Source organism: Heteronotia binoei, chromosome 8 (assembly GCF_032191835.1).
Source record: "Heteronotia binoei isolate CCM8104 ecotype False Entrance Well chromosome 8, APGP_CSIRO_Hbin_v1, whole genome shotgun sequence".
NCBI classification, from domain to species: domain Eukaryota; kingdom Metazoa; phylum Chordata; class Lepidosauria; order Squamata; family Gekkonidae; genus Heteronotia; species Heteronotia binoei.
In genome coordinates, this window is record NC_083230.1 from 34,546,398 (window position 1) to 34,563,480 (window position 17,083).

The window sequence follows — 17,083 nt, forward strand, 5'->3', positions numbered from 1 at the left end:
ATAGAGTGATGGCTTGCAACTGGCAGGTATCAGTTACATTCTAGTTTCTGCTCTTATTTGCTTTATGCCTTCCATAAGCTGAATATAGCATCTTAAAGACAGGCTGTTTGTTCTGAGTAATCTTTTAAACTGTTAAACTGAGTAATCCTTCAGGCTTTTAAAAGGCATTAAAAAAAACAGTTTAGGGCTTCTTCAGCCATAGCAAAATTTTCTGTAGGAATGCACTATAGCCTATTGTATAGTTTTAAAAGAAAAACAGATGGGACAGTTTGATGTTGCATTTTGTTCAGTCTTCATATCCTAAGTTGCAAATGTAATCTGTTCTCTCAGTGTGAAGAAAATGTAAGTCTTCAGGATGCCAGTCGCTACCTCAAATTTCCTTTTTCAAAGGGACATCTCCTTGGGAACAGCCATCCTGCAGTAAAAACCACTAAGGAGTCCTTCTGGATTACGTCTTTCCTGTGTTCAACTAAGCTCACACAAAATGGTAATATGCTTCTCGTTAAACTGCTGTATCGTTTATGCAATGTTGGGCATGTTAATATAAAAATAAAACTTTTTGTGTAAGGGTTTCTGCTGAAGAATTATCAAATAAAATGGACACAAATAATACTAAATAATTGTATCTAAACTAATAAAGGGTTTCTGAGGGCCACAGAGTTTTTAGAGCAAAACTAAAACTGTCTTTGGTCTTGAATATTATTACTATAGGGTAAGAAACTACTGGAATTGGTCTGTCTGTGTTTTTTTTCCTGTTTTTCTTTTTTTTTAAATTTGTAATGTGATTTTTTTTAAAAGTCTCTTAATGTATTTGTTTTATAACTAGGGGTCATTTTGTAGAAAAAGAGGTGCCAGAGCTCAGTAGCATAATTCATTTGCATATGCCACACACCCCTGACATCACCGGAAGGTGCACTAAATCATATCAGCTTAGCATCTACCTTAAAATGCTTATTGAATTATAACTGTCATAATAAAACCTTACTCCCATCATACTTTTAAAAGTACTTTCTCCTTCGTGGCCACAGTGGCATGATGAGGATTTGTATGTTTTGGTTATTTCTCCATTTTTTGTGGGGAAAAATATAAGAAAATTTGTCAAATCTTAGAGTTCAGGAAAATTTTCACAGGGGGTTTGGAACTATTTCAGAAGCAAGTATTTGTGTGGGTGGGGGCAAGAAAGAAAGAAAGAGCACAATATAATTTAGAGGTTCTGGAGCTCCACTCCTGCCTCAAATGAGGCCTGTTTACAATTATTTTAGGGTGTTTTTAAAGGAAAAGAATCACACTAAAAGAATGAGCTCTGAAATGTTTTTATATGTGGGACTATTAAGAGGGCCCACTTTTAATAGATGTAGGTAGGGTTACCAACCTCAAGGTTGGATGTGGAGTTCTCCCATAATTATAACTGATCTCCGTAATACAGAGATCAATTTTAATAAGTGAAGTAGCAGTTTTAAAGATAAATTCTATGGTGTACAATAGAGTCTAGTGGAGAAGGAGGTTGTAGAGCAGGGAAACTGCTTGAAACAGCAGGCACTTTTCTGACACAGGGTCTTGGGCGCAACCACAAAATGGCTGCCATAGGAGGCAGAGCCAACCAAAAATGTCAGGAAATGAGGTTATGCATAACTCGAATAGTAGCTCTTCAACATTTCAGGCAGAAGAACTGCTTAACATGGTGCCTCTTGAAATGAAGATATTGTTTAAAAAAAATTTTTTTTTGCTTTTACACAGTTTACATTCAGTCATGCAGTGAAGATGTTTGTGCTGTGGTGGCAACTGCTGCTGAAGCAGGTTTTTTTTAATCTGCACAAATTTCTAATGGCCAATCAGAAGTTCTGTTGGGCAAAAGCCCTTCTCCCATCCCCCCACTTTTTAAAAAGTATTTGGCGGATACTATGAAATGTGCACCATGTTTTCCTCCCCCCACTTAAATACATTTATTACTTCTATTATTTCCTATCCCTTCAACTACAGATTGGTAGAATTTGGAAAAAAGAAAAACAGATCAATGAATAATTATTACAATTATTTAAAAACATGTGAAGGGAATTCAGTAGCCGCTTCCAGCCAGTCCATATCATTAGAAAACAACAATTTCAAGATAATATAATTACTGAAACAATTAATGTCAGAATTAACAAAAGTTTCCAACATATTGTTCCTGGGTTTAACAAAAAAGGAACTATGTAACAATGCATGTGAAACAATTTCTATTGCTTCAGAAGCACAAGAACACTCTTGTTCTGTCCAGGGAATTGCTTTAAGTCTTCCAAAATGTTCGGCTGTTGAAAGAGAATTGCATCTTGCTAATGAAATTAAGAAGATATTGGATTTATATCCACTCCACTCCGAAGAGTCTCAGAGCGGCTCACAATCTCCTTTATCTTCCTCCCCCACAGCAGTCACCCTGTGAGGTGGGTGGGGCTGGAGAGGGCTCTCACAGCAGCTGCCCTTTCAAGGACAACCTCTGCCAGAGCTATGGCTGACCCAAGGCCATGCTAGCAGGTGCAAGTGGAGGAGTGGGGAATCAAACCCGGTTCTCCCAGATAAGAGTCCGCACACTTAACCACTACACCAAACCGGCTATATTTAATGTCTATATTTACGTCTTTGCATACTGACCAAATAGTTGGCACTGGCAGCGATAAAACAAGTAGTGGAAATATACTCAAAATCCAGAGATCACTTCCTGTACAATAAATAGCCCATACCTGTCTTGTCATAAAATTGCTTTCCTTTTTGTGTTCAGTAAGTGATCAGAGTAGTAATTAAATAAATTATCATCCATCGAAATTCCCAGCTCACACAGTTTACCAAAGAAAGCATTAAAAGTTGATGATAAGAATGAGTCTTGCTTCATAAGACATATGGACAGCCCAATCCAGAGAACTGCTGTGTAGCTGCGCTCGAGTGCAGAACTAGCATCAGCGACCACAGTCGGCTCTCAAAGGGGAGACGTTACGCCACGCTTGGAGGGGGAGAAAGTTATGCTAATAAGCCTCATTAACATCATTTCTTCAAGATCTCTTTTAATCTTTTAAATTTTAACATCTGTTCATTAATATTAGTTACATGTTTGCTTACTCAGCAGGAAGAGAGAAAGAAGAAAAAACAAAGGAAAAAACCCCAAAATTGCAAAAACCCAAAATTGTAAACCCAAAATTGCAAAAACCCAAAATTGTAAACCCAAAATTGCAAAAACTTCTTCCCAAAAACTTAAAAAAACCTTTTAAGTTCCTTTGCTTTCTACACCTGAATTGTATCCAAGGGAGTCCCTTTGTCCACTGCTTATCTTTGAAGTAACACCTTTCACTTTTTAGTCAAAGTTTTTTATTCAGCCATTCACCAAAGCAGAAGCAGAAAAACCAAAGATCTTTTTACGGATAGTTTTCCAAATCCAGATACATTGCTCAAAGTGCAGCTTTACTCTTCTCAGCATGTCCTGCCCCGTCAACCACAGGAAGCAGAATTCGTTGCCATTTTCCCTTCTCTGCTTGAGTGGTTTTAAAAGTGCGTCATAAGAGACCATCTTCTTTCGCCTTTGTTTGTTTCGCATAACAATTTCCCCTTCTGCTTTCACTGCCAGCGATTTGCTCTCCTTAATGCTGAACCCCTGTAGATTAGCTATTTCATTAGTTGTCAGATCTTCGCTCAAATCATTAGCAATGAGCATAAAGTAATCTCTAAGAACTTGCGTAAGTGAAATCAAATCTTGCTTTAAAGATCTGAGATTTGAGCAAATATCTTTTTCATATGCCATTTCGTTAGAAAATGCCATACTCAGCTTATACATTCAAAAGTCAGTCTCTGATTGTATTTTCACTTCCCTCCTGTTGAAGGTATTCTTTTTCTTTTCCTTTTTTTGTTTTTTGTATATATTCTTTGTGTTCAAATCATATTGCAAATTCTTGATAATCTTTGTAATATATATCCAATTAAAGTCTGGGTCAATTTTAGTAATTATATTCAGTCCAATTCAAAAGGTTAAGACTGCTCCTGTCGGTCCGAGGCTGCTTGGAATCATCTGTGAGCTAGTCTTTTGTAGTTATGCAAAGTGACCCATCAGGGGGTAAATTTAGGAAAAAACACCTACTTGTTAAGTGGAATCATCGTTTTAGAAGTGGAAAGATGTTGATTTGCAAATGTACTGGAGAAAAAGAAAGCATAAAAGCAATCGGGAGTTCTTCTTTTTCTGCTGATAAGCAGCTTTCATAGCCGCAGAGCCTCAGGACACACGACGAGCATAGGGGGCAGTTACCACTAACTCCCTCCCCCACCGTGGGGTTTCCATGCCGAGAGAAAGCCCTCCAATGACCAGACTCAGCTCTGAAGGCAAGATGACGGATCCCGGAAGTTCCACAATTGGAGTTCCAAGTGTGTGTGGGGGGTGGAATTTAGCAGGTTCTGAAAACAGTTTTAAAAAGAAAGAAAGAAAGAAATCTCATGCTGCCATAACAGAGCCCCATACAAAGTTGCATGTAAACCTTATATGGTAAACCATGGGCACCACGTTGAGTCATAGAAAGCATGGTATAGTGGTTAAAGTGTCAGACTAGGATTTTGGAAATCCAGGTTCAACTCTCCAGTCATGTCATGGAACTTTGCTGAGTGACCTTGGGCCAGTCACACATTTTCAGCCTAACCCAGGGCTTTTTTTGAACAGGAATGCAGTTCCAGTTGGCTTGGCACCAGAGGGTGTGGGCTAATATGCAAATGAATTCCTGCTGGGCTTTTTCGACAAAGAAGCTCTGTGTGAAAAAATTGTGATGTCAGGGGGTGTGGCCTAATATGCAAATGAGTTCCTACTGAGCTTTTTCTACCAAAAAAAAGCCCTGGCCTAACAGGGTTGTTGTGAGTATACATTGGTGGAGAGGAGAATGATGTAAGCTTCTTTGGGTCTCCACTGGGGTAGAAGGAAGGATGTAAATAAATAAATAATTTTCCACACTGAGCTTTCTCCCTACCCAATCTCCACAATCCTCAAGTACCACTTCCAAAAATTTTATGATGTTCCATCTAGGCAACCTTAGATGTGGTCTTTGGGCACAGATCTAATTTCTAACTGATCGTCAGGGTTTAGAAGCAATTCCTCTGCGTAAAATTATCACAGTTTTTTTTTTAAAAAAATTTTTTTTAAAGAAATTACACAGCCAGCTTTGTCTCTTAAAATAACACGTTTCAACTGAAGAAGGTTTAGGGTGGCAGAAAGTGCCACGGTTATCCAGAGAGCTTTAAAGCCGAATGGAGATTTGAATCCAGTACTGCCCCTCTAATAATTACACTATATTGGCTTTTAGTGCTCTGCAATAATATGACGTTTTGAAAATTGAAGTTTTTAAAAGTTGTTCTTAAAAACTGTAAATAAGCTTCTTTGCATTCAGGAGGTGTTACAGCAGCCCAACCTAATATGAAGAGAGTATCTTCCTGCAAAACCTACAGCCTCCTTTATAATCCGGGCCCAGCTTTGCCCATTACTGCTAACTTTACATATCAATGTACTTTTTGTTGTGTCCTATTGTATCCCATTCTCCATTAACATGGATCTGTCAATTCTGGACATAGGGTCATAATATTACTTGTTACTGCTCTCAGCCAAAATGAATCTTGGATCACAGTTCAGTTGTCTGCATTCCTGAAGCTTCTTCTGACAGGCTTGACCTAATTTGGTCAGTCATAATTTATATGTGGCAATTTGGATCATACACTAATATCAAGTATCATCTGAATATGTGGCAAAAAGATATAAATCCAGAGCCACAGCACAGTAATGAGAAGGAGAATTAAGGGAACAGCCCTAAGGATGTCTACTTTTTTCTGTGGGGTTTACTCCCAGATGGCACTTAGGATGGCACTGCAGCTTTCTTTCCTTGGTAGCTCAAACCCTAACTTTTCATTTCTTGTGTTTTCAGAATATTGTTTGAATAACATTTGGAAAGAGTCTATCCCTGGGCCCAGTGCATCAACATACTTACTTACTATTGACGTTTCTGGAGGTTAACAGCAGTTAAATGCTAAAGTACCACTGAATTCAATGGCATTTAGGTGTGCCTTTATTTTGCTGTGTTGTACCCATTGTCTTTTCTCCCACTCCTCTCTAAAATGGATTTGGATATCTCACATTTGTTAGGGCCTCTACCTAGTTGCCATTTTTGCCATCTCGTATGTTTTTTTTTTTGTAGGAGACATGCTTGATCTTCTCAAATGGAGAGCCCATCCAGAAAAAATAGCAGGTTGTCTCTCAAAACTTAAAGAAATAGATGGCTCAGAAATAGTAAAGGTAAAGACCCTTTTTTCATTGTTCACTGATTCCCTCATTTTTGCTTTGAGAAGTAGTTTCTGCATTACATTCATGTAAATATTTATTGCTTTCCTTTCCTCTTACCTAGTTTCTCCAAGATACCCTAGACACTTTATTCGGGATTTTGGATGAGAATTCTCAAAAGTATGGATCTCAAGTATTTGATTGTTTGGTAAGGTATACTACAAAATTCTTATTGCAGGTATGCTGCTCATCTTAAGGAGGTGTTAGTAAACACTGGTTTTGTTTGTCTTAGGTTCACATAATAAATTTGCTGCAGGACAGCAAGTTTCATCATTTTAAGCCAGTTATGGACACCTACATTGAGAGTCATTTTGCGGGAGCTCTTGCATACAGGTAGATGTATTATGCTAAATGTATACTGCTAAACTTTCAACAATTGCTTGTTATTTACATGGTCTTCTGATATCATCCTTTTCCCACAGTGATCCATGGTTCATAAAACCAAATGCAGTGCAATTCTATGCAGAGTTACTTAGTCTAAGCCCATTGATCTCAGTGGATTCACACTGGAGTAGCTCTGCATAAGAGAGAATGGCTTAATAAGCTCTCACACAGAAATCTCTTTGACATTGACTTTCTAGTACCTGTACACTGTCAATGGTCACAGTCCTAAAAATACTTAGAGGCATGCATTGATGTTTTGTCTGACACCATTTGGGTTTTAAAATTTTTGTACTCCTAGCAGCAGGAGTGTTTTGTGCAAATGCTGTGTCAACAACTTTTGTAGAAATTCTCCAAGTTTCTAAAGTGTCTTGTAAGTGATGGAGAGGATTTCTATTAAAAGGGGGGAGAGTAGGCAAATCCTCATGTACAAACTAACTTGTGCCAATATTTGACTCCATTTCCTTCATTACAATACATGAGCTAGGAATAAAGTAAATGTTCAAAACTTACTGGACATGTTAACTGATCAGCCTAACACTCATCCACAGACATGAATAATAATAATAAATTTTTATTTGTAACCCGCCCTCCCCACTGAAGCAGGCTCAGGGCGGCTGAAACTGTTGAATGAAACTGTTTTAATTATTCTTCCTTTCCCCCCTAATTTCAGTTTTCTTTTTGAATTGGGTGTTTGTGGTAGTGGTAGGAGTCTGCAATTAATCTTAGGCCAGTAACTGTGTACCATAGTTAGGTGTAGTGTTTAGAGGGTGAAACCAGAATTGGGGGGACCAGATTCAAAACCTCAGTCTGCTATGGAAACTCATGAGAACTGCATGGAACTAAATTGTGTTTTATGTTAGAGACCTCATCAAAGTTTTCAAGTGGCATGTTGATCGAATAACAGAAGTGGAGAGGCAAGCACACAGCCAGGAAGTATTAAAGGTAACCAAATTCAGCACATCCATTACCATTTTTTATAAAACCTATTTGTGCAAATTCATGCAAAGTAGTCTTCTTGTACAACAACATTTTGTTCTAAAGGTCTTTTATATATATATATATATATATATATATATATATATAGTACATTCTTTTACTGGGCTTGCTGGAGGGACAGTGGCTCAGTGGTAGAGCATCTGCTTGGGAAGCAGAAGGTCCCAGGTTCAATCCCCGGCATCTCCAAAAAAGGGTCCAGGCAAATAGGTGTGGAAAACCTCAGTTTGAGATCCTGGAGAGCCGCTGCCAGTCTGAGAAGACAATACTGACTTTGATGGACCGAGGGTCTGATTCAGTATAAGGCAGCTTCATATGTTCATATGTTCCCATGATTATGGTCCTGATAGTATGGAGAGGTCCTGTATGCATTTATGTGTGTATGGGACTTTTATAGACCTTCAGATAAATACACACATGTTGGAACTTTCTAAAACAGTGCTGGCCCTCTACTTTCATAGTTTAGTCTTCTTGGATATGCTGTATGAAGAGAAACTATTGTCACTTAATATATTTCTGTTAAAAAAAACCTGTATATGTTATGGTAGTCATCTCCTGGGTCCACAGTACTGTGAGGTACAAGGGCATTTTCCTCTCTGTCTCCTAGCGGTATTTCACCATTTTTCCAAAGCCCCTTCTAATAGTTATGGACTCTCTGAAATAGCTTAAGGGACTGCTACAGATAGTGCCTGCCCCCCACTTCTTTGATTGTGTGGAAATTTCTCCACTCACTCAAAGAGAGTATTTGTGTTCAAGCCAATTGGTTCAGTTTATATACAGAGTAATCACATTTGGGAAGCTAACATTTAGAAAAAAATTGATTAAAATAAATTAATCATTATGTCCTAGTGGTATTTTAAACTGTTTTAATAGCAATTATAATGTGATCATTTTAAACTCTCAGAGTGTGCTCCCAAGTAAATTTTTCTGCATTTTATGACATTTGCTTAATTCCATGTAAGTTTTCTCTTGTTGACTGAACTATCCAGAATTTGCCATTGCCTTCATCCCATAAGTATGTATTAGGATAGCGTGATAGGAATACGAAACATTGGAAGTATGAATCAATGTAAGCATGAAATGAGAAATGAAATGTTTAAACATTGCAATCCTGGGAGTGACTTAACGAATTGAACTTAGTGTTTTACTCAGAAAATGACCAGTACAGGAAAAAAATGGATGTGATCCAATATAATCTACTATCATTCAAGTTTATAACCCAACTACAGATGCTAAAGAGGAAGAAACTGAATACTATTATGCAAGTGTTTAGGAAGAAACTGATCGCACACCTAGGCAAGATGTGCTGATAACGATGGGCTGACTGCATGGAAAAGTAGGAAACAAAGTAGAATAAAATACTGTCAGAAAATTTGAACTGGGGGCATGGCATAGTGCACATGGGGGATGGCGACTTAGCCCTAACACTCTTCAGTCCCACCCCTGCAATTGTATGAAAACTCACACCAAAAATATTCAAAACTCATCCAGAAGCAAGTTGTATTTTAGTGAATCTTCCTGGGATCAGCAGAGACAGGTTGTAAGTTTCTTTGGACTTTCTTTGTCTGTCACTATGCTGGATCCTTTCTCTCTCAGAGTGGACTGAAGCATCCAAGATGGCTGCCAATAATTCTGGTAAGCCTACCATTCCCTCAGGCTCCAATAAATCTGACATTCTTCTAGCTATGTTGGCAATGGAATCTAAATTGATAAACATGATGCAATCTTTGTTTGAGTCTGTTCAGTCACAACTTAATACTATGCAATCCATGCTACAAGGAGTCGATCATAAAGCTGATAAGCCTTTTGCAACCAGCCAACAAAACCAAGAAGAAATAAACTGTGTTACTCAAGAACAATCTAACATTAAGAAACTTTTTATCCTTGGGGCTTGAAACAAAACAATCTAATCTTAAATTTTGTGGTGTTCCAGAGGCCATTACTGAAAATGAAGATGTTGTCTTTTTCCTCTCTAACTGGTTATTGGAAGAGCTTCAGCAGAGCGCTAGCCTCACAATTGCCAAAGTTTATAGAGTAGGCTCTCTTAATAAAGTTTCCTGCCAACATCTCAGGGACATAATTGCTACTTTTAATGACTCTGTTGTAAAAAAATTCTCTGAAGCACAAAAGCATGGACATCTTAGATATTCAGACCTGCCTTCAGAGGTTATTGCATTCCGCTAGGAACTGAAGCCTATTACTACACAGTTAATAGCATCGAAGGTGAGGTATCGATGGATTGTGACAACAAAACAGTTAATAGTATCGGAGGTGAGGTATCGATGGATTGTGACAACAAAACTGCAGGTGTGACATAAAGGCTCTCCATTGTGGGCTGAAGATCTGGATTCTGCTTATCATATGCTGAAAACCCTGGGTATCTCTACTCCAATGGATCTTGATGTTCGCTCCTTCAAATGCTAACGGGACACTGCATTATCCCCACGTAAAGACGCCAAGCTATCTTTGCATCAATGTTTTTTAGCAGATTAAAAGAGTCACAAGTTGGGGTCTGGTGTTTGTTAGTGTATGTTAACTGGGCTGAAACAACAACAATTAAGTTGGAATAGCACATTGATGTCCATGTGCTAAATCCATTACGTATCCTGGGTGTGAAGTGCAATAAATGAAAGACTGTTGTAATGTTAGCTCTGGGTTAAAATGAGGGCGTAGGTTTTTTAGAGTTTTGATTTAAACATGTAACACACACATAAACAAAATTCTGGTTTGCCATTAGAAAAAAGAATACATTAAAATATAGTGAAATATGGGTTAGTAAATATAATGAGATAAACAGCCAGTATCCCTATTTGAGTATGTCAATACAAAAAACATTATTCTGATACACTATTCTAAAAGAGAAATACATTGGAATACTGTGGATATATAGCTATTCTTGGTGAACGTGGGTTTAGTATATGTAATGAGATAAAAACACCCAATATCCCTGTTCAGTCCTGAGGAGGTGTTAGATCCAAGTTTCATAATAATTTGTAATTCAGCAATTTCCCTTTCCATTCTGTTCTTGAAGTTCCTTTGCAGCAAAACAGCATAGATTAATGAGCATACTACCTTACATTTCATATAATTCTACATCCCCCCCTAATTTTGTATTTTTTCTGATGTATTTTTCATTCTAACATTTTATCAAATGGGGGGAATACAAAAGAAGGGATGTTAAAAAATTGCACTGAAAATTTGGAAAAAAAAATACCCTCATGCCAAAAGACCTTTTAGAAGCAAAACTAGGAAGAAATATTCCATGGTGTCAGTATCTTCAAATCCAGCATATGTTCTCCACAATTGCTCTGACTAAAAAGGTGAAAGCACCACCAATCATTTTTGAACAAATTATTAAATACTGTTCTACTACTGTTCTACTACTTAAAATACATAATATATAAAATTTATAGCTCACTTACTGACATAAAGAGCACTTCTTTACTGTCTTACCAATCCAAATGGCACAACCTAATTGGTAAAATATTATCAGAAGATGCATGGAACTCAATAGGGAATACAGCTCCATTCATGTCTGATATTACAGAAATCAAAATGCAAAACTTCAAAATATTGTCTTTTTTGGTATTTGACTCTAAAACAGATAGCTTACCTTTCCAAAACAGCTTATCCGACTTGCTGGAGAGACTGTGGAGGAATAGGATCCTAACTTCATTGTTGGATGGAGTGTCCACTGATACAGCCTTTCTGGCTAGATATTTTACACCACATACAATGCATAACTGGTATTGGTATCCAATTTCAACCAGAACACATTTTCATAAATGATTGGAGTGATAAATATCATCCCAAGGTTGTACAAGAAACTGTTTCCATTCTATTTTATGCTGCTAAAAGTGTAATAGCTACACAGTGGAAAAGCCAATCAAGCCCACAAATTCAGCATGGGAGCACCTTTGGAAGAACTCAATGAAGATATCAACTTGTCAGAGTATTAAAGAGAACTGTTTTAAGATGATGTATAGGTGGTATATGACTCCGAAAAAATTGGCGAGGATGAGTAAGAAAATGTCGGATAGATGTTGGAAATGTAAAAAACATGAAGGTTCTTTCTTCCACATGTGGTGGACTTGTGAGAAAGCGAAAGAGTACTGGAAGATGATACAACAAGAAATCTCCAAAATTTTGGGTTATGACTTCAAGAAAATTGCAGAGACGTTTATGCTTGGATTACAATTAGAAAAATTTCCAAAGGAAGACAGGACTCTAATTTGGTACTTGCTATCAGCTGCTAGGACATTGTATGCGCAGCTTTGGAAGCAAGAAAAAATACCTGAGAAATGGGACTGGATTATGAAAGTTTTATCGCGGAGTGAAATGGACAAACTAACTAGAACGCTAAGAGACTATGATTTGGAGATATTCAAAAAGGAGTGGAAGAAATTTAAAGGATATATGGAGAAAGAGTGGAATGTAAAAAGACATTGGACAATTTTTTAGCATCAATGAGGAAAAATATATATATATATATTGAATTTTGATCAGTTAGTAGTACCTTTAGTATTGAACTTGAAATCTACAACTTCGGGGAAGTCAACATTGGAGGGAGGGGGGATTGAAATGACATATGGGTTAGTACTGAAATAATTAAGAAATAATTAAGATTTGTAACCATATGCTATCAATAAATTGTTAAAAGCCCACAAATTCAGCTATGGTATTAAAAGCTATGGAGCCTATATGTTATAGCTAAAATAACAAACAGTCTCTCTGATGTAGAATCTCATACTCCCACTGTCAGCTTTGAAGTTGTTTGGTGTCAAGCATCAGATCTCAAAATAACCAAACGTTGATTTTGACACAGAGTTTTAGTTTATTGATAATCCATTGTGCTCGGGTAGGCACCAGATTGGAAGTGATACATTGTAACTCAAGAATACTAATTTTAAGGGGGCACTGTCGGAGCGGGAGTAGCAGAGTGAGGGAGATGACTTGCCCGACACAGGGCTTCAGGAAAGAAAATCAGGCCGACACGTGCAACTAGTGCCAAAAGGTGTATTAACATATATACACGACAAGTGCTCTCTTGTGCAGTCTATACAATATCACCTCCACGGACAAAGTGCTTCGCCTAACCACCATCTCACAGGGAGAGACCTGTGTGATGCACACACAGATCATATATAGTCCAAGCAGCCAATCCTGGCCATGCTGACTCAGCAGATTGCATCACTTGGCTTCTGCCGGCTCAAGCCGGTCTGCTGATCAGGTCACTGTGACCTAGCCTGGCAGCTAGATCACCAGCTGTCATACTGTAGCTGTCAGACTGGGTTTATGTAGATTCTTGCTCCAACACACCTCCTAATCTATTTAAACCCAGTGCACCAAAACACTTCACACAGTTTACATACATGTCCACCAGCAACATTACAGTTCATATTTACGTAGCTCGGAACCCTTTCCGGAATTCGTTCAGGAACTCATCATGATTGTAAAACACATCATCGTGTTCCTGTTCAGCCAGCTCTTTCAGACGCTTGGCTTCAGCCTCCTTCTCCCTTGCCTCGCACTCTGCCACCCAGGCTTTCCATTTCTTAGCCTTTTCTTTTAACATTTCCTCAAATCCGGGTGGGTCTGGATTGACAGTCAGAGTGACATAGGGACACTTGTACCTAGCGGGACGTTGGCCTTCGGTGGACCTGGCAGACACCCGTGGCCCTGTGCTTGGACCAGCTTTGTCTTCTTCGGGTTGCTCTGTTCCCACCTCCTGGGCTGGTTGCTCTGCCCCTGTAATTGGGTGTTGAACCTCCTGACTCTCACACTTTACCTCCAGTTCCTGCATTTGAGGCTCTGCCTCCTGACTCTGCTCGTCAGGCTCTGTGCCAGCATTCGGCTCACCTTCTCCAGCCCCACTGGGTGCCACCTCCTGGGCTGGAGTTCTGGGCTGCGCTCCAACATTCTTATCAGTACTTGGCAGCAGGACAAATTGTTTCTGCAAGGAGTGCAACCTTGGCCAGCTGCTTTCTTCATTGAACTGGGCACTCTTACTAAGTGTTATCTTGCTTTTGCTATTGCAGAAACGATAACACCTGGCCCTTGGCTTGTAGCCCAGAAAAATTAGGCTCTCTGCCCGGACATCCCCCTCCCCGCTACTCGTGGAGTGGATGCCAACCCGAGCCCGTGACCCAAAGACTTTTAAAGAACTCAAATCTGGGGTCTTGTTCAACAGTAACCTGTAAGGCACATTTTTCACAGTATTACACCAAACCCTATTTTGCAAAAAAACAGCTGCATGTATGGTTTCTGCCCAATAGGTCATTGGCAGTTGTGCATCCTCTAACATGCAATACATCACATTCTGCAATACAGCCCCATGCCCATTTTCTCGGGGCGTTGCCGGGTTCGTCAGACGGTGGGCAATGCCCTTGTTCTCCAGCCAACGTTTCATCTGGTTAGATAAGAATTCCCCCCCTCTGTCGGTTTGTACAGCTAGGAGATTAACCCCTAATTGTCTCTCCACTGCTTTGACCCACTTGGTGAATGTCTTATACACCTCAGACTTATGCACCATGGTGAAAACCCACGCGTACCTCGTGTGGTCGTCGGTGGCCACCAAGCAGTATCTCCTCCCCGACAGACTCTTTGGCAATGGGCCAATAACGTCTAAATGGACTAGTTCCAGGGCTCGTGTGCTTTCCCTTGAGCTTTCTTTAGCAACAGCACACGCCTTGCTTTTGGTCTTCTTGCAGACCTGGCAATCCAAGTAACATTTGCAAGGATTTACTTTCAAACTAGGCACAAGCTCCAGGGTTTTCTTTAACGCCCTAAATCCGCAGTGCCCAAGTCTCCTATGGAGCAAATGTATACAATTATTGTGCACAGGCTCATTCGACACCTGAGCCACCTGGGCACAATCACTCTGGACCACATACAGTTTACCTTCCCTCTTTCCTGTCACAAGCAACTTTCCCCCACCTCCCAGGATTTTGCAGCAGGTTTTCTCAAATCTCACCTGGTATCCCTGGTCAAACAGTGTGCTAACACTCAACAGGTTAGACTGCAGTGAGGGTACATACAACACATTTTGCAACATACATTTCAGTGCAGGAAATTCCACATTGCCTGAGCAAACAGAATTGGCAGTGGTCCCATCAGCCAATCTCACATACTTATGCTCAGGACTGTCAATGTTTTTCAACAACTCCTTCTCGCAGCAGAGATGGCTCGTTGCCCCGGAGTCTAAAATCCAAGCAGACCCTGTGCTCTCTACTGCAGACGTGACCAGCCGGGTTGCTTCCTCACACGGGCTGGCGGTCCTCCGCTCTCGCCGCACACGCCCCCGCCTCTTCTCCCTCTCAGGGCAAGCTCGGAGCAGGTGCTGCGACGACCCGCATCCATAGCAGCGACGGACTGCAAACGCAGTCGGCTCCACTTCCTCCACCTTCGGACGCCTGCCAGCAGCAGAAGCTGGCTCATTCTTGGCTGTCTTCCCGGACACACCGATAACAGCACGCTGCCCGGCCGACACCCCCGGACAGCTCACGGCCGCAATTCTCTCTTGGAAGTCAAGCAGGTGGGCACAGACGTATTCCATGGTCAGGGTCGCTACGTCCACCGTCTCCAGAGAAGTTATCAGGGGAGTGTACTCAGGTGGCAACGACGACAGCAAAATGTACACTCTGTCGTCTGGAGCTACAGTCTTGCCTCTTGCCTCCAGCTCAACGAAGCAGTCCGTTAGCCGTTTGATGTGATCTTTCACACACCCTCCAGCCGGCATAACGGTGCGGAACATCCTCCTTGTCAAGGCCATGAGGGAACCAGCAGTGGTGCTAACATGCACCGCACTCAACGCGTCCCAGGCAGCCTTGGGAGTGTCCTGCCCTCGCACATAAACCAGCTGGTCATCTCCTATAGATAGCACTATGTTGGCCAGTGCCTTATCCGATAACACAGTCTCGGCAGGAGATAAGTCAGCAGGGGGGTTACTCACGAACAGCCATTGCCCTTCACGCTTGAGGTAGTGTTGCATTCTCAGGCTCCACACCGCGTAGTTGGCTGAGGTGAGCTTCTCAACGGCTACTCCAAGCTGTTGCTGAGCCATCGTGCCGACTCCTCCTCACAGCTGGCTGCCGACGTCCCTCTGGCTCTCAAACAGAGAACGGTGGTGCTTCTGTGTCCTTCACCGGCGTTCCTCGCCTCCGGCTCTTTCCAAACTCACAGTCAGCTCAACTCTCAACTCTCTCCTCCGCGCAGCGGAAGCGCCCTGGGCCCATAACCCTGTCGGAGCGGGAGTAGCAGAGTGAGGGAGATGACTTGCCCGACACAGGGCTTCAGGAAAGAAAATCAGGCCGACACGTGCAACTAGTGCCAAAAGGTGTATTAACATATATACACGACAAGTGCTCTCTTGTGCAGTCTATACAATATCACCTCCACGGACAAAGTGCTTCGCCTAACCACCATCTCACAGGGAGAGACCTGTGTGATGCACACACAGATCATATATAGTCCAAGCAGCCAATCCTGGCCATGCTGACTCAGCAGATTGCATCACTTGGCTTCTGCCGGCTCAAGCCGGTCTGCTGATCAGGTCACTGTGACCTAGCCTGGCAGCTAGATCACCAGCTGTCATACTGTAGCTGTCAGACTGGGTTTATGTAGATTCTTGCTCCAACAGGCACATCAAAGGTATTTTAGGAATTCGAACACAGGCGTGTGAAACTAACACTCTAGCTACTTTATCTGTTCTTGCGGTTTAGCAACATCCTGGGTCCAGGTTTAACCCTGGGAAAGTATCCCAGGAGACCTTATCTTCAAAGCGGATATTCCTGCATTTGCTGCTAGTGAGAACTAAAGAATAGGTTATATGGCTTTGATGTGCAGTACATTAGAACAACAGTTGAAAATACATTTATACAAAGAAAGAAATCCCATGCTTGACATTTGGTTCCCTATATTAGAATATTTGATTGTATAGGATAAAATTCCAAAAGAACTAGACACAGTATATTTGTGGTAAACTTACAACTGATATAGCTTCTGTCTTGTTTTGATGGATCTTTTGTTGTTGTTGTTTATGCTCATCATTGTATTTTCAATCTTCTTTCAACAAAGATCTTTTAGTTAAAAAAAGAAAAGAAAATTTGAGCTCAGAGCATGAAATGAACCAGAAGAGTGACTCATGAGACGAGCAACCAACCAGACAATTGTATATGTGAACATCACTGGATGGCCATTACAGAGATCAAATAAATTACATAATTGAAGGCACAAGATGGAGAAGCTCAGTTCTCTCTGCTAAAATAAGATGACCACAAGCAGATTGTGGTACAGACCATGAATTGTTAATTTCAAAAATCAGATTAAAGCTAAAGAAAAATACCAAAACATTCATAGTGCAGAAATACAATCTCACCA

General features: G+C 40.6%; 1 protein-coding gene across 8 annotated transcripts in view; it reads left to right on the forward strand.

Annotated features, from left to right (window-relative positions):
* DOCK4 (dedicator of cytokinesis 4) overlaps positions 1 to 17,083 on the forward strand; it is a 434,871-nt gene that overhangs the window by 260,213 nt on the left and 157,575 nt on the right. For all 8 annotated transcript variants that reach the window (XM_060244887.1, XM_060244888.1, XM_060244891.1 and 5 more), the window contains exons 17-21: positions 331 to 487; positions 6,186 to 6,283; positions 6,393 to 6,476; positions 6,561 to 6,661; positions 7,573 to 7,654. In XM_060244887.1, the coding sequence (XP_060100870.1) occupies positions 331 to 487; positions 6,186 to 6,283; positions 6,393 to 6,476; positions 6,561 to 6,661; positions 7,573 to 7,654 (522 nt within the window). The remainder of the gene's footprint in view (positions 1 to 330; positions 488 to 6,185; positions 6,284 to 6,392; positions 6,477 to 6,560; positions 6,662 to 7,572; positions 7,655 to 17,083) is intronic.